This window comes from Passer domesticus, chromosome 25 (genome assembly GCF_036417665.1).
Source record: "Passer domesticus isolate bPasDom1 chromosome 25, bPasDom1.hap1, whole genome shotgun sequence".
NCBI lineage: Eukaryota > Metazoa > Chordata > Aves > Passeriformes > Passeridae > Passer > Passer domesticus.
In genome coordinates, this window is record NC_087498.1 from 1,717,811 (window position 1) to 1,734,871 (window position 17,061).

General features: G+C 65.2%; 2 protein-coding genes across 2 annotated transcripts; one reads left to right on the top strand and one right to left on the bottom strand.

Annotated features, from left to right (window-relative positions):
- The first annotated feature begins 190 nt into the window (after positions 1-190).
- Positions 191-8,424, top strand: ATXN7L2 (ataxin 7 like 2). Its single transcript, XM_064398926.1, has 10 exons — positions 191-322; positions 2,886-3,044; positions 3,160-3,264; positions 3,528-3,711; positions 3,799-4,061; positions 5,400-5,482; positions 5,567-5,793; positions 6,395-6,575; positions 6,868-6,989; positions 7,663-8,424. The coding sequence occupies exons 1-10, from the start codon at positions 226-228 to the stop codon at positions 8,273-8,275; spliced, it is 2,034 nt and encodes a 677-aa protein (XP_064254996.1). The 5' UTR covers positions 191-225; the 3' UTR covers positions 8,276-8,424.
- A 2,191-nt stretch (positions 8,425-10,615) lies between these two features.
- AMIGO1 (adhesion molecule with Ig like domain 1) lies at positions 10,616-14,857 on the bottom strand. The gene has a single exon (XM_064398927.1). It carries the CDS (start codon positions 13,691-13,693, stop codon positions 12,212-12,214), a length of 1,482 nt encoding a protein of 493 aa, XP_064254997.1. The 5' UTR covers positions 13,694-14,857; the 3' UTR covers positions 10,616-12,211.
- Positions 14,858-17,061: the final 2,204 nt, after the last annotated feature.

The window sequence follows — 17,061 nt, forward strand, 5'->3', positions numbered from 1 at the left end:
CAACAGGAGACCGCAGCCCGGTGCAGGGGTCCCGCGGGACCCGCGGGCGGCGCGGTACAGCCGGTGTCCCCGGGGCGGGTGCCGGTGCCGGTGCCGGTGCCGGCGGGCGGGGGTCGCTCCGGGACTACCGTGCCCGTGGTGCCGCGGGGCGGGCGGGGCGCGCGGCGCATGCGCGCGGCGGGGGCGGCGCGGGGGGGCGGCGGTGCCGCGGCGGCGGCGGCGGCGATGGCGGCGGAGCGGCGGCCGGTGCCCGGCCTGGACGAGTTCGCGGGGCAGAGCTGGAGCGCCTGGCTGGAGCGGGCCGGGCCGCCCGCCGACACCGGTGAGGGCGGCGGCGGCGGGGGGGGCGTCGCGACCGGGGCCGCGCCCGCCGACCCCCGGTCCGAGCGCCGCCGCGCGGCGGGCGGGCAACGGCGCCGGGAGAGGGGAGTCCGGCACCGGGAACCGGCGGCAGGGCATCCCGCACCGGGCACCGGGAGCGGGGCATCCCGCACCGGGAAACGCGAATGGAGCATCCTGCACCGGGCGCTGGGAACCGAGAGCGGGTTCTGCACCGGCTCGTTCTGCTCCGGGAGCGGGGCACCGGGAGCGGGGCATCCTGCACTGGGCACTGGGAAACGGGGCACTGGGAGCCCTGTGCTGGGCATCCAGACCTGGCATCCGGTACCGGGAACTGGGAGCACGGCAGAGGGTGCCGGGTCTGCATGCCCAGGGCAGGATTCCCAGTGCCCATTCCTGGTGCAGGTTGTCCTGGCATGTCCTAGGATGTTCCCTGGCACTGGGAACTGGACACCTGGAAGGAAGCATCCTGTACTAGCACCTGGCACTGGGAACAGGGCAGCCAGACCTGGCACCCTGCACTGGGAACCAGACACTGGGAATGGGCACACTGCACTGGGAAACTGGCACTGGGAATGGGCACCCTGCACTGGGAACCAGACACTGGGAATGGGCACACTGCACTGGGAAACTGGCACTGGGAATGGGCACCCTGCACTGGGAATGGGCACCCTGCACTGGGAATGGGCACCCTGCACTGGGAAACTGGCACTGGGAATGGGCACACTGCACTGGGAACCAGACACTGGGAATGAGCACACTGCACTGGGAATGGGCACCCTGCACTGGGAACCAGACACTGGGAATGGGCACCCTGCACTGGGAAACTGGCACTGGGAATGGGCACCCTGCACTGGGAATGGGCACCCTGCACTGGGAATCAGACACTGGGAATGGGAACCCTGCACTGGGAAACTGGTACTGGGAATGGGGCACCCTGAACTGCGATCCTGGCACTGGGAATGGGTGTCCTGTGCTGGAAACCAGATATTGGGAATGAGGCACTTTGTACTGGGCACTTGGAATCTGGCACTGGGCATCCACACCTGCCAGCCAGCACTGGGAAATGGGCACCCAGCACTGGTGACCACGCACTGGGCATGTGGCCTCCTGCTCCAGAACATGCAGAATCAGGAATGGGGCACCCAGCCCTGGGCACCAGACCATGGGACTGGGATATCCTGCAGTGGGTACCTGGCACAGGAACTGGGCACTGGGAACCTTACACTGGACATCCAGACCTGGCACCCAGTACTGAGAACTGGGCACCCAGCACTGAGCACTGGGAACTGGGAATGGGCGCTTCCTGCACTGGGAATGTGGCATCTGGCACCAAGAATCAGGACTGGGAACCTGGCACTGCAGAGCCAGACGTGGCACCTGGTACCAGGAACTGGGCACTGGGAGCAGGGCATCCTGCACTGGACAGCCAGCACTGAGAACTGGGATGGGGCATCCTACAGAAGCTGCCCAAACACTGGGAACCTTGCACAGGACAGTGGGCACCTGGAACCGGGCACTAGGCAGCCACTCTGGGCACTGGGATTCAGGAGCTGGCAGCAGGATCTCTGCAGTATGAATTGGGCACTGATGTGGCACAGGCACCCCAGGCTGCCCACTGGGAGCCCTGTGCCCGTTATTGGCTGCCCCATCCTGGGTTCCAGTGGAATCCAGTGGTCACTGGTGGGAGCAGAGCAGTAACTGCAGAGCCTGGACTGGGAGTTTGCTGCCATCATTACCCCAGACCAGGCAGGAGGTACTGGGAGCCCTGGTGGGGGACTGGGCATCACGTGCTGGGCACTGGGATTTCCTGCTCTGGGAACTGGGCAGGGCACACTGGGAGCCAGGTGCTCCTTACTGGGAGCTCTGGAGTGTCCCAGTGGGCTCTCAGCACTGGGACTGGCTGTCCCAGACTGGGCACCAGCCATGGTGCATCTCAGTGGGGCTGGTTACCCAGTGTGGCACAGCTGGATGGAACTGGGTGCCCAGTATGGCATGGCCAGGCAGGCAGGACTGGTTATGCAGTGTGGCACAGCTGGATGGAACTGGGTGCCCAGTATGGCATGGCCTGATAGGACTGGGCATGGCCTGGGCACCCAGTTTGGCACAGGTGGCCAGGTCACCACTGCCACTGGCTCAGTGGCCACCAGTGCCCCCAGAAGAGAGCCCAGGCACAGCCAGTGGAGCCACGAGTGTATGGGAACCAGGGTGACCCAGGGGTGTCACATCCTGGGACCAGGACGTTCCCAGGGGTGCCATGTGCCAGGACTGGGATGTCACACCCCATCCAGGATGGGGCTGTCCCCAAGGGTGTCCCATCCCAGCACCACGGTGTCCCCAGGGATGTTTCATCCCAGGGCAAATACATCCCAAGGATGTCACATCCCAGGAGTGTCACATCCCATACTGGGATGTCCCCAGGAACATCCTGCTGGCACTGGGCTGTCAGGATGGGGACCCTGGAGATGGTGACACACCACAGGGCGACGTCACTCACAGGATGATCTGTCTCTCTGGTCTAATTTTGTCTGCTTTAATTGTTCCAGGAGCAGGAATGCCAGGAGCACCCCTGTGTGGGAGCACCGGGACCGTCCGTGTGCCAGCCACTGACAGGATTTTGTCTCTGGCAGGATCAGGGTCAGAGCTGGAGGAGAATGGCAAGAGTGGCAGCAAGAAACTGGACACCATGACCCTGATTAAGGAAGGTGAGCTCCTCTCTGGGGTGAAACCCAGCATTTCAGGGCTGTGTGAGCTGGGATCCTTGTCTGCAGTGCTCCAGCAGCGCCAGCTCTGTGCCAGCTTACTGAGCTCTCCCCACAGACATGGACATCTTCGGGCACTGCCCTGCGCACGACGAGTTCTACCTGGTGGTGTGCAACCACTGCAGCCAGGTGGTGAAGCCCCAGGCCTTCCAGAAGCACTGTGGTGAGCCAAGGAATTTGGGGAATGGCTATTCCACCCCGTGGTGCTGGGAACAGCACCGGGAATGCCACCAGGGCTGGCTGTGGGGGCACAGCTACGGGCAGGGAGGGGGCTCACAGCAGTGTGAGCTCTGGTGCGGGCTAACAGTGGGGTTATCCTATCCCATCCCATCCCATCCCATCCCATCCCATCCCATCCCATCCCATCCCATCCCATCCCATCCCATCCCATCCCATCCCATCCCATCCCATCCATCCCTCTGGCAGAACGCCGCCATGGCCCCCTCAGCAAGCTCTATGCCCGTGCCACCGCGTGCCACGTCGCCGTGAACGGGCAGCCGGTGCCTGGCAGGACGCCCGGGGCAGCCAAAGCCCTGCAGGAGAAGCTCCCTGGTGCCCGTGGCAGAGCCCAGCCCCTCCCTGAGCACACGGACAAGGACAACAACCTCTGGTGAGCGCCCGGCACTGGGCCACGGGGCTGATGCTCTTGTGGGGCCGCTTCGATGCCACCCCCTCCTCCCCAAACCTCTCTCCACAGCTTGTTTGTGCCCGTGGTGAACCTGGAGAAGATTCCCAGCATTCCCAAACCGGACGGGCACGGGATCAAGGTGCCCCCCAAAGCCGTCCCCACCAACTCCAAGGAATCCCTGGGGAAACCCGCGGCTGCCGCGGTGCCCAAAGAGCCCCCGGTGCCCGCCGGGGTCGGGGGGGATTCCGCCATGCCGGAGAGCGTCCCTGCTCCGGGGGACAAGGATGTGGGGGCCCCCAAAGCGCCCCCCAGGTCCCACAGGAAGCTGGCGCGTGAGTCCCCCCTTTCCTTGGCCGTGGGGGGGGGCGGATGATCCCAGCGGGACTCCCTGGGGCCGGAATTCCGCTGGCCGGGTCTAGCAGTGGGGTAGGTACCAGGGGAGTGGCTCCCCCGTCTCCTCTGGAGGGTCGTTGGGGGGTCCCTGCCCTCCCCCCAGTTCTGGTCAGCCTGTAGGTTTAGGGTCCCCACTTGGCTGCTCCCAAGGAATGGGCACAGCAAAGGAGGGAGTTGAGGATGGATCCCAACGTGATCTTCCAAAAGTGGGGGTCAAACGTGTCCCCCATAAAAATATGGAGGTAAAACATGTGCCCCCCCCACAATATGGGGGTTAAAATTGTGTCCCCCACAAAAATTTGAGAATTGGATATGTGACCCCCAAAACATAGGGGTCAAATGTGCATTCCTCCCACAATATGGGGGTTGAATACGTGTCCTCCAGAGTAGAGGGGTTGAATATATGTCCCCCCCAAAATACAGGGTTTGGATGTGTATTCCTCCAAAATATGGGGGTCAAATGTGTCACCTCAAAATACAGGTGTTAAATAGGTGGTCCCCCAAGATATGGGGGTTAAACACATGTTCCCCCCAAAATACATGGGTGAAACGAGTGTCCCCCCAAAATACGGGGGTCAAATGAGTATCCTCTGGAAATGTGGGGGTTGAACACGTCTCCCCAAAAATCATGGGGGCTAGGCATGTGTCACCCCAAAACATGGGGGTTGGACATGTGTCACCCTGAAATATGGAGCTGAACCCATATCCCCCCAAAATATGGGGGGGCAAACATGTTGTCCCTCCCAAAATATGGGGGTATAACACATCTGTCCCAAATATGGGGGTCCAACGTGTATCACCCCAAAATATGTGTGTCAAATGTGTGTGCTACCCCAAAATATGGAGTTGGGATGAGTGACCCCCCCAAAACATGGGGTTTGGACAATGTCACTCCAAAGATGAGTGTTGAACACATATTCCCCAAAATATGGGAGTCAAGCATGTGCCCCCTGCCCCCAAAATACCAGAGCCAATTGCTGCTGTGCCCACAGACTCCCCCAGATGATAGCAATGCCATTAGCAGGACCCAGCTGAAAATGGGGGGGGGGTCACCCCAGGGAAGGGGCAAAAAAAGGGAGGGGCTCACCCTGCAGAGGAGCAAAAAGAGGAGGGAGCAGCACATGGTGACCCCTCCCCACTCCCTCAGAACTTCTCAGGGCTGTGTCCCCCCCTCAGAGCTGCTCTGAGGAGTGGGTGCTCCATGCCCAGCCCTGGTGGGGGGTGTTGGGGTGCCCCCCCAGCACTCCCCAGCACCCTCTGCCTCCATGTCCCCCCAGGTAAGGAGTGTGACCTGAACCGGCAGTGTGGGGTGCGGAACCCCGACACCAACAAGCTCTGCACCCGCCTGCTGACCTGCAAGGTAGTGGGAAACGGGGAGGGGACACCCCAATATCCCAGCCGGGGTGTTCTGGGGGGTCCTGAGCCCCTCCCTGCTGTCGCCCAGATCCACTCGGTGCACCAGCGCCGGGAGGTGCAGGGCCGGGCCAAGGACTTCGACGTGCTGGTGGCCGAGCTCAAGGCCAGCACCCGCCGAGGGGACCCCCCGAAAGACAGGAGCCCCCCTGAGAAGGACCCACTGCACCCTGCCCTGCAGGACACCCCCTCACTGCTGCAGCCCCCCAGTACCCCTCCCTGCCGAGCCAGGCTGTCCCACTGCTTGCACCCCCCCAGGTGAGTACCCCGTGGATTTGGGGGGTCTCCTCTCACATTTCCCCACCTGAATTGGGGGGGATGTACTGAAAGGGCAGGAATGGGAGTGGGGATTTGGGGGGGGTCCATCTCACATCCTCCCCACCTGAACTGGGGGGATGTGGTTTGGAGCAGGGATTTGTGTCTCACCAGCTGAATTTGGGGCGATGTGGGTGGGAGCAGGGATTTGGGGGGTCCCATTCACCAGCTGAATTTGGGGGGATGTGGATGGGAGCAGGGCTTTGGAGGGGTCCTGTCTCACCCCCTCCACACCTGAATTAGGGGAAGATGTGGCTGGGAGCTGGGTTTTGTTGGTCCCATCTCACCTTTCCCCACCTGCACTGCGGGTGTGGCAGGGCAGCAGGAATGTGAGTGCAGAATTGTGGGGTCCTGTCTCAGCCCCTCTGCACCTGAATTGGGAGGGGAAGTGGATGGAAGCGGGGATTTGGGGTGGGGAGGTCCCATTTCTCCCCACCTGGATTGGGGGTGACATTGTAGAGATTAGGAGTGGGGATTTGGGGGGCTGGATATTGTCTCACAGTGCCCCCCCAGTATCGAGCACCCCAAAACTTCTGTGGTGCAGGGCCCGCCTTTCCTCTGCCAGTGACCCTGAGGATGCTCCTGCCACCTCTGGGGAGGGGGGCACGGGAGGCCTCCCCCTCCCCCTGCCCAAGGGGGGCAGCCGCGTGTCCAGCGAGGAGAGCGAGGAGGAGGGGGGCGAGGAGCCCCCCCGGACCCCAGCGCGCCCACCACGGCCTCAGGCGGTGAGTGAGGGGACCCCAGAGCGGGGCAGGGACCCCCAAATCCACCAGTGACCCATCCCTGTCAGACCCCAGAGTGAGGCAGGGGCCCCCAAATCCACCAGTGACCCATCCCTGTCAGACCCCAGAGTGGGGCAGGGACCCCCAAATCCACCAGTGACCCATCCATGCAGACCCCAGAGTGGGGCAGGGACCCCCAGCTCCATCCCCGTGTCCTGTTCCCGGCTCCGTGCCGGGTGGGTGTTTGGGGTGGGGGTGTGGGGGGCTGCAGTGACCCTGGCACGGTGCCCCCCAGTTCTGCACCTTCGGGAGCCGCCTGGTGACCCCGGGCTGTTACGTGTTCGACCGACGGCTGGACCGGTTCTGCGCCGCGCTGGGCTCCATGCTGGAGCAGCACCTCAGCGCACACAGGTGGAGGTGAGGGGGGCTTTGGGGTCCCCGGGATCCCAGCGTGGTGTTGGGACTTGGGGGGGAGGAAGGGAGTGGGGATTTGGGGGGGTCTTGTTGTACCCCCCTCCATTCAAAGTGATGGGGTAGGGTGGGGGTGCAGGGATGTGAGTGGGAAATGAGGGGGTCTCGTTTCACCCCATTCTGATCCAAACTGATGAGGATAAGGTGGGGATGGAGGGATGGGAGTGGGGATTTGGGACCCCCTCCCTGCCTGAATCAGGAAGGATTATGGGGTTGGGAGTGGGAATTTGAGTGGTCCCATTTCATCACCTGCTCACCCAAATTGGGAAAGACGGGATGGGGGTGCAGGATTGAGAGCAGAGATTGGGGGGGCCTTTTGTTCACCCCCTCCTCACCTGAACTGGGGTGTCATGGAGATTTGAGGGGATGTCCTGTTTCACCCCTTCCCATCCAAACCCGGGGGGACAAAGTGGGGATGCAGGGCTGGGAGTGAGGATTTGTGGGGGCTCCCATGTCACCTTTCCACACCTGAACTGGGGAGGATAAGGTGGGGCTGGAGGGATGGGAATGAGCATTTGCAGAGGTCCCATCTCACCTCTCCCCCCTGAACTGGGGGGATGTGGTTGGGAGCAGGAGTTTTGGGGGTTCCCCATCTCACCCTCCCCCTCCCTTCCCACAGGAAGATCCCTCCAGCCGTCGTCCCCCCTCTTCACCTCCCCGCAGCCCCCCCCCAGCCCCGCTGCCCCCCTGTACGGCCCTGCAGCCCCCTCCCCGCCCCTGCGGCCCCTCCCGGCGGCGGGGGGCTGCCGGCTGCCCACCAGCCTCACCTACACCGTGGGGTCGCCCCCGGCGGCGGCCGCCTGCAGCCAGCCCGAGTGCGGGGGAGGGGGCACGCAGTCCATCACCTCCCCCCTGCCCGCCAACACCCCCTCGCCCTCCTTCAGCAAACTGCCCCCCAGCAAGGCCAGCAGATCCCCCCGGGCACGGGAGGCGGGCACGGACACGGAGCCCCGGCCCTGGCAGCCCCCCGCCACGGCCGGCAGCCCCCCCTACAAACGGACCTGTTTGGGGGACGGCGCCAAGGGCAAAAATCAGGGCTTGGCTCCCCCCGGCAAGACGAAACTCGCCCCGCCGGCTTCGCCCTCCATCGCCATCCTCAACGGGACCGCGCGGGTGCGCCGGCCGCCCCCCGGCCAGCCCTGCCGTGCCCCCCCCGCTGCCCTGGACCCCCAAACGCCGCCGCTGCACGGGCTGGGGCTGGGGGGGCCCCCCCGGGGGCTCTCCGAGGATGAGGTGAAGAAGCGCAAGAACGCGGCCACCTACTGCCGAGCCCTGAAGGCCAAAGCGCCCGCCCTGCCCGCGCCCCCCCGGCCCCCCCGGCCCCGGCAGCTCCGGCTCGGGGGGCTCCATCCGCAGGAAGAAGCCGGGGACGCCCCTGGGCTTCGAGGAGAAGAGGAGCGCCCTGAAGGTAGGGCTGGGGCCGGGGTGGGTGGTGACCCAAGGGGACCCCCCTGAGGGTCACTGGGACCAGCAGGGAGTGGGAACGGTGGGACTGGGGTCACTGGGCCCTGAGAGGTGCCCTGTGCTGGGGGGGACACCGTGGTCTGGAGGGGGAAAGCACCGGGACACCCTGTCGTGTAGGGGACACCCTGTCCTCTGGGGGGACACCCTGTCCTGTAGGGGACATCCTGGTCTGTGGGGGGACACCCTGTCCTGTGAGGGATACCCGGTCTTGTGGGAGGACACCCTGTCCTATAGGGGACACCCTGTCCTATAGGGGACACTCTGTCCTGCAGGGGACATCAGTTCCTGTGGGGGAACACCCTGTCCTATGGGGGACACCCTGTCCTGTAGGGGACACCCTGTCCTATAGGGGACACCCTGTCCTATAGGGGACACTCTATCCTGCAGGGGACATCAGTTCCTATGGGGGACACCCTGTCCTGTAGGGGACACCCTGTCCTATAGGGGACACTCTATCCTGCAGGGGACACCCTGTCCTATAGGGGACACCCTGTCCTGTAGGGGACACCCTGTCCTCTGGGGGGACACCCGGTCCTGTGGAGGAACACCCGATCCTGTAGGGGACACTGGTCCTATAGGGGACATCCTGTCCTGTGGGGGGACACCCGATCCTATAGGGGACACCCTGTCCTATAGGGGGACACCCTGTCCTGTAGGGGACATCCAGTCCTGTGGGGGGACACCCTGAGGACCTCCCCAACCCTGGGGCTCCCCTAAGCCCGTGGGGAGTCCCTGCGGGTCCCCTGTCCCCAAGGTAGGGCTGACTCGTCCCCTCTCCCCCCTGCAGTCCAAAGCCCATTAACAGAGGGGTCACCGGGGACCCCCTGTGTCCTCCCCACCGGGAAACGCCAGAAAACCGATGAAGGGGGAAAAAAAATCCCAAGGAAACACGAAGGAAAAATCCCAAACTTCCAGAAAATACCTCAAAACTCTCAGTTCTGTTCTCTTGCTGCTAAACCAGCCCCGGGAGGGGGGGGCGGCCCTGGGGACCCCCCGGACCTCCCGGGGCCCCGTCGGCCGCGGATATTTATAAGAAACGGTTGTTGCTGTTTTTGTTCTTTTTGTAAAAAAAAAAAAAAATAGAGAAAAAAAAAGAGTTGTGTGCTGGGGGTCGATGGGTTTGGGGGGGCTCAGTGGGAATTACTGGGGGGCTGGGGGAGTGATATTGGGGAGCTGGCAGGGGTCACTGTAGCTGTTCAGTCTTGAGGGGCAGTGGGGGACTGGGGGCTCTTGGGGGGGCTGTGGGGGGTAACTGGGGAGCAAAGGGGGACTTTGGGGTGCTGAGGGGCCTGTGGGGCTGGGCTGGAGTTCATAAAGGTCTCTGGGAGGGTGAGGGGGTCATTGGGGTGCTGGGGAGCTTACTGGGACTATAGGGGGTCTTTGGGGTGCTGCAGGGTGGGCAGGGCCCCATAAGGGTCTTTGGGGGGCTGGGAGGTGGTCAGTGGGGTCACTGAGATTCTGGGGGTTCTCTGGGGTGCTGGGTGGTGGTTAAATGGGGTCACTGGGGTGCTGGGGAGGCTCGGTGAATGGATGGGGGCATACTGGGGACCACAGGAGGCTTTTGGGGTGCTCAGGGGGCAGGTGGGGGCTCATAAGGGTGAGTGGGGTTCAGTGGGGTGCTAGGAGGGTACAGGGGACCATAAAGGGCCTTTGGGGACTTGGGGGGCAGTGGGGTCATTAAGGGGCTGGGGAGATCAGTGACTTGCTTGGGGGTGGCCTCACTACAGTGGGGAGGTCCTGGGAGGGTCACTGGCGTGCTGGGGGGTTAAAGGGCAGGTACTGGGGACCATGGGGGGTCTTTGGGGTGCTGGGGGGACAGGGGGGGGACCATGAGGGTCATTGAGGTGCTAGGGGTGTCAGTGGGGTCCCTGGGGTGCTGGGGGTGAGCAGGGGCTGGCCATGGGGGGGCCCAGAAGCCCCTCCCAGCACAGCCTGTTGGGGTCAGAGGGACCTGGGTGGGCACCTGGGGTCACCGGGGTGCCTCCCCCTGCCCCCCCACCCAGCCTCACCCCGGGGAGTCCCCCAGCACTGTCACTGTCCCCAGCCCACCCCCAGGGCAGCAAGGGGACCCCCCCGGGAGCCCCCCAAGGGTGTGAAGGCTGCACAGGCACGAGGGAAACGCGTTTATTTTGGCCAAGGCATCGGTGGGCATTGCCCGGTGCAGGGGGGGAATGTCCGGGGTGGGGGCACCGGGGACACAGGCTGGGCTGGCATGGGGACACCCATGGGCACCCATGGGAGGGGGCACCCCCTTTTCGGGGTGCAGGAGCCCCCGGGTCCCACCCCCTGCGGGGGAGGGGGCTCTGCTTGCAGCTGTGGGTTGCAGGGGGCTCAGGAGGTGTTGGGGGTTCCCCAGGGGGTTGACACACCCCCGGTGTCCCCATGGGGGTGGCACATGCTCCCCGGGGGACTCATGCTTGGCCATGCACATGCCAAGGGGGGCAGGGGGAATGGGGGGGCCCGGGGCTGCAGGAGGGGGGTTCTGCCCGGTGCTGCCGCTCCTGGGCGCTCACAGCTGCCACTGTCACTGTCCCTCAGTCCTCCAGTGCCTGGTGGGGCGGATGCCCTGCAGCTGGTGGCCACGCTGTCCTCACAGAGACGTGTCCCTGGGGTCCTGCGGTGAGCTCAGGGCCAGCAGCCATGCTCAGTCCTGAGGGGCAATGGTGGGACCCCCAAAAACGAGGGACACTGTGGTGGGAGTCTCACCATCCCTCCTGCCCAGAGGCAGGTCACAGCAGGAGACTGTCCCCACGGCGTGTCCCCTCACACCCTTGTCCAATGCAGGTGACCTTGGCAGGGGCCAGGGATGATGCTCAGTCCTGGGGGGTGACAGTGGGATCCCCAAAGGTGGTGACACAGTGACGGGGGTCCAGCCACCCCTCCAGCCTGGGGACAGCCCGCAGTGGCAGTGGGGACACGGGATGTCCCTGGGGACTCCCCACGGCGTGTCCCCTCACACCCTTGTCCCTCGCAGTCCCTCAGTGATCTCGGCAGGGGCTGGGGATGATGTTCAGTCCTGGGGGGTGATGGTGGGACCCCCAAAAGCTGGGACATGGTGGTGGGGGTCTGGCCACCCCTCCTGCCTGGTGACAGGTGACAGTGGGGGACTGCCCCGTGGTGTCACACCCTTGTCCCTTGTGGCTGAGCAGTGACCTGGGTGGGGGCCAGCAGTGATGCTCCATCCCGGGGGGCAATGGTGTTGGTCCCCAAGCTGGGGACACGGCAGTAGGGGTCCAGCCACCCCTTCTGCCCGTGGCGTGTCCATGGGGAACAGGGGACAGCAGCAGTAGGAACACAGGGAGCCCCAGTGGACTGTCCCCACGGTGTATCTCCTCACACCCTGTGTCCCTCACGGTCCCTCTGTGACCTCAGCGGGGGTGTGGGACAATGCTCAGTCCTGGGGTGATGATGGGACCCCCAAAAGCTGGAGCCATGGTCGTGGGAGTCCGGCCAACTCTCCTGCCCAGGGACAGGTCACTGTGGTGGGAGACTGTCCCCAAAGTGTGTGTCACATCTTTGTCCCTCACTGTCCCATGGTGTCGGTGACCTTGGCGGGGCCAGCAGCGATGCTCAGTCCTGGGGTGTGATGGTGTGACCCCCCAAGCTGGGGACACGGCAGTGGGCATCTGGCCACCCCTCCTGCCCAGGGACAGCTTGCAGTGGCTGACGCGGGGTGTCCCTGGGGACTGTCCCCACAGCGTCCCTCACACCACGATGGGCGTGTCGGAGAAGACGGAACTCACCGAGTCTGGATCCGACACCTTCCTCTGCGCCTTGGGGCCCTGCCGGGCGGGCGGCGGGGGGGTCCCCCCGCCCTTGAACCGGCCGTTCTGCCCCGTGCCAGCGCCGGAGGCCACGTGGGACCCGCAGGGCTCCCCGGTGCCGCCGGCGTGGTTCGGGGTGGTGCTCAGCACCGAGGAGTTGATGCTGTCGTCGCGCGGCGCCGGCGGCTTCTCGCTGCCGCGGCAGCAGCAGCAGCGGCACGGCGTGAGGTACAGGTAGATGAGCACCAGCACCACGCTCAGGATGCAGCCCACCAGAGTGGTGTAGGCCGTGTTCAGGGTGTCGTGGGGGCCGTGCAGGGTGAAGTTGTGCACCAGCAGCTCCACGTAGAGGGTCTCGTTGAGGAGGGGCCCGGCCACCCAGCAGGAGTAGGTGCCGGCATCCTCGGGGCGCAGCGCCCGCAGCTGGAGGCTGCCGTTGGCCAGCAGGACCACGCTGCCGTTGCCCCCGTCCCCCAGCACCCGCTCCCCGCCCGGGGTCACCCAGTGCCGGCTGCGCACGCCCTGCCAGCGGCTGTCACAGCCCAGCGTCACGCTGTCCCCGAGGTGCGCCTCCAGCACGGCCTCCCGCGCCCTGCTGCAGTTGAGAGGCGGCTTGCCCGCCAGCTCCAGGATCTTGACGGGAGCGGTGCTGCCGGGCGGGTGGCAGCGCAGCTCATCCTGGAAATCCTCCACGGCGCTGAGGTGGCGGCGGCGGCCGCGGTCCAGCAGCTGGAAGAGCAGGCAGTCGCAGCTCAGGGGGTTGTTGTGCAGGTAGAGGCGGTCGCGCAGCCAGGCGGGCAGCGCCTGCAGCTCGCCCGCGGGCACGGCCCGCAGCCGGTTGGCCGACAGGTCCAGCAGCGCCAGCTGCGGCAGCCGGGTGCCCTCCCGCAGCAGCTCCAGCGGGAAGCGGGCGATGCGGTTCTGCCCCAGGTAGAGCTTACGCAGCCGGCCCAGGTTCTCAAAGGCCGTGCGATCCACCGTAGCGATCTCGTTGTTGTAGAGCAGCAGCACCTCCAGCTCGCCCAGGTCGCTGAACAGGTTCTCGTCCAGCGTCCGCAGGCGGTTGGAGGACAGGTCGAGGTGGCGCAGGCGCGGCACGTGGGCGAAGGCCTCGGTGGACACGAAGGCCAGCCCGTTGTGGCTCAGCAGCAGCGCGTGCAGGTGCGGCAGCCGCGCCGGGGCCCAGTCCGCGCGCAGCCGCGTCACGTTGTTGTGGCTCAGGTCCAGCACGGCCGCGAAGCGCGGCAGCGGCGCCGGCACCGCGCTCAGGTTGGCCTGAGAGCAGCTCAGCAGGTTGGAGGCGCAGACGCAGCGCGGGGGGCAGCTCCCGGCCGCTGAGCCCCACGGGGACAGCAGGGGCAGCGCCAGCAGCAGGGACAGCACGGGGACACGCATGGCCACGCGCTGGCGGGACGGTGGCATGATGGGACAACGCAGCGTGGAGCGTGGGGGGGCTTCAGTCACATGGTGTCACGACGTGGAGCGGCTTGGTCACCCAGTGTCACTGCAGTCACAGCAGGTGCCGAGCTGAGGGTTCACCAGGTGTCATGGCAGAGGCTTGGTCACTTGGTATCACAGTCCAAGGTGGCTTTGGTCACCCAGTGGCAGGTGCCAGGCTGATCACTTGTCACAGTCCAGGTTGGCTTTGGTCTAGCAGTGTCACAGCACGTGCCAGGCTCAAGGCTCACCGACGAGTCACGGCACAGCGTGGTTTGGTCACCCAGTGTCACAGCACCTGCCAGGCATGGGGTCCCCCCGGTGTCACAGCATGTGCCAGTCTGGCTGCTCACCTGGTGCCATGGTGCTCGGTGTCACAGCGCTGTCATCGAGTGCCGTGGCGTGCACCCAGTGTCACTGCCTGGGGTAGCTGCGCTGCCTCGGTGTCACGACATGGAGTGGCTTTGTGCCCCGGTGCTCCCCCAGTGTCACGGCTCGGGGGTTCGCTCCTGGTGTCACACGGTGTCCCTGGGTAGTGACCCAGGTGCGGGGTGGCTCTGTCTCCACTGTCACGACATGTCCCCACCGTCACGGCCCAGCCGGGGCACGTCTGGCCCGGGCTCCTGCTGCTCCCCCCGGCCACGTCCCCCCCGCCCCGGTCCCGGCCGTGCTGCGGACGGAGCGGCGGAGGATGCTCGCTGCCTCCCCCCGCTTCCTCCCGGGGTGTTCCCGGGGCTGGGCTCGGGCCTGGGCCGGGGATGGGGTCGCAGCGTTACCGGGCCCGGTGCGGCGGCGACCGGGCAGGGTCGGGCCCAGACGAACCGAACCGAACAGTCAAGCGGAGCCGAACCGAGGGAATCCCAGCGGGGCCGAACCGAGCCGAGAGAAGCCGAACCGAGACGAGCGAGGCCGAAGGAAGCCGAGCGGGCCGCGCCGAACCAAGACAGGCCGAACCGGGTTGGGCCGAACCTCCCCGATCCTTCCCGAGCTCAGCCGAGCAGAGCCGAGTTCGGCCCGAACGTAGCCGAACCTTCCCGATCCTCCCCGAGTTGAGACGAGCGGAGCCGAGCCCGGCCCGAACGCGGCCGAACGGTTCCGACCCGGCCCGAACGCGGCCGAACCGCCCCGATCCGCCCCGGGACGGGGTCTGGGGCCGGCCCGGTGCGCACGGCCCGTCCCCATTGGCTGCGGCCGCTCCGCGCTCCGCCAATGGCGGCAGCGCGCGGCTTAACCCGCCCGGCGCCGCGGCAGCGGCTCGGCCCGCGAGGGGCAGCGGCCCGTGAGGGACAGCGGGCCAGGAACCGGCCCAGCCCGTGAGGGACAGCGGGCCAGGAACCGGCCCAGCCCGTGAGGGACAGCGGGCCGTGAGTGACACCGGCACCGTGAGGGACACCGGCACCGTGAGGGACAGCGGGCCGGGACCCGGCACGGCCTGTGAGGGACAGCGGGCCGTGAGGGACACCGGCACCGTGAGGGACAGCGGGCCGTGAGGGACACCGGCACCGTGAGGGACAGCGGGCCAGGAACCGGCCCTGCCCGTGAGGGACACCGGGTCCTGAGTGACACCGGCACTGTGTGTGACACCGGGCCATGAACCGGCCCAGCCCATGAGTGACACCGGGCCGGGACCCGGCACGGCCTGTGTGGGACAGTGGGCCATGAGTGACACCGGCACTGTGTGTGACACCGGGCCGGGACCCGGCCCAGCCCGTGTGGGACAGCGGGCCATGAACCAGCCTAGCCCGTGTGGGACACCGGCCCCGTGTGTGACCCCTGCCCCGTGTGTGACCCCTGCCCCGTGTTCCACCCCTGCCCCGGTCCTCTGTCCGACCCCAGCTCCAACCCCCATCCTCCACCCCAGCCCCGTGTACCCACCCCGGCCCCCAGCCCCATGACCGAGCTCGACCCCATCTCCCGGCCCTGTGCCCATTTCCCTCCCCAGCTCTATGTCCGACCCCGTCCTCATCCTTGTCCTGGCTCGCCCCCACTCCTCACTGCCCTCTCCATCCCTGTTCCTGTCTCCATACCATCTTTATCCTCATCCAACTCTCCCTCCCCAGCTCCTTCGCCACCCCCATCCTCATGCCTCTCTTTGTTCCCATCCCTATCCTGTATCCTATCCTCATCCCTATCCCTGTTCCCTTCTCCGTCATCCCAATCCCATCCCCATCCCTATGCCCCATCCCCACACTTATCTCTCCCTTATCCCATCCTCATTCCCATCTCTGTGCTCCATCCCCATCATCCCCCTTCCAGCCCTGTCCTCATCCTCGTCCCCATCTCCCATCTCCCATTCCAATCCTCCCCATCCTCATTCTCACCCCCGTCCTCTGGCCCTATCCCCATCATCCCCATCCCATCCCTGTTCTCATCCCCATCATCCCGTCCAATCCCATCCCATCCCACTGCTGTTCTCAACCCCATTTCCATTTCATCCAATCCAATCCAGTCTCATCACGGCTTTCATCCCCATCCCCATCCCTGCCCCCATCCTCATCCCTATCCCCATCCTCATCCCCATCACCTCTATTCCATCCCTGTCCCCATCCCCATCCCCATCCCTATCCCCATCCTTATCCTCATCACCTCTATTTCATCTCCGTCCCCATCCCTGTCCCCATCCCATCCCCATCCCCATCCCTGCCCCTATTCTCATCCCTATCCCCATCTTTATCCTCATCACCTCTATTCCATCCCTGTCCCCATCCCTGTCCCCATCCCCATTCCCATCCCCATCCTCATCCCCATCACCTCTATTCCATCCCTGTCCCCATCCCTATCCCCATCTTTATCCTCATCACCTCTATTCCATCCCTGTCCCCATCCCTGTCCCCATCCCCATCCCCATCCCCATCCTCATCCCCATCACCTCTATTCCATCCCTGTCCCCATCCCTATCCCCATCTTTATCCTCATCACCTCTATTCCATCCCTGTCCCCATCCCCATCCCTGTCCCCATCCTCATCCCCATCACCTCTATTCCATCTCTGTCCCCATCCTCGTCCCTATCCCCATCCCCATGCCATCCCCTGTCAGCCCCAGCCCCATCCCACTCCCATCCCCTCTCCTGACGGCACAGCCCCCATTCCCCCGAATTCCTGACCCCATCCCTCAGCCCCCCACCCTGGGCAGAGGGGGCTCCCCTGCCCCAGCCCCCGAGGGGCTCTCCTGGGTGTCCCAGCCCAGCCAGCAGGGAGCCCCGCACCCCCCACTCGTGGCTCTGCTTCCCGGCAGTATTTTTAGATCCAAACATTCGTGCCGGATTTTGGGTCCAAAATTAGAGGGAAAAGAGCTGGAACAAACCATGCTGGGATGATGCAGCTTTTTATCGTGAAGGGGGGCAGGGATTAAA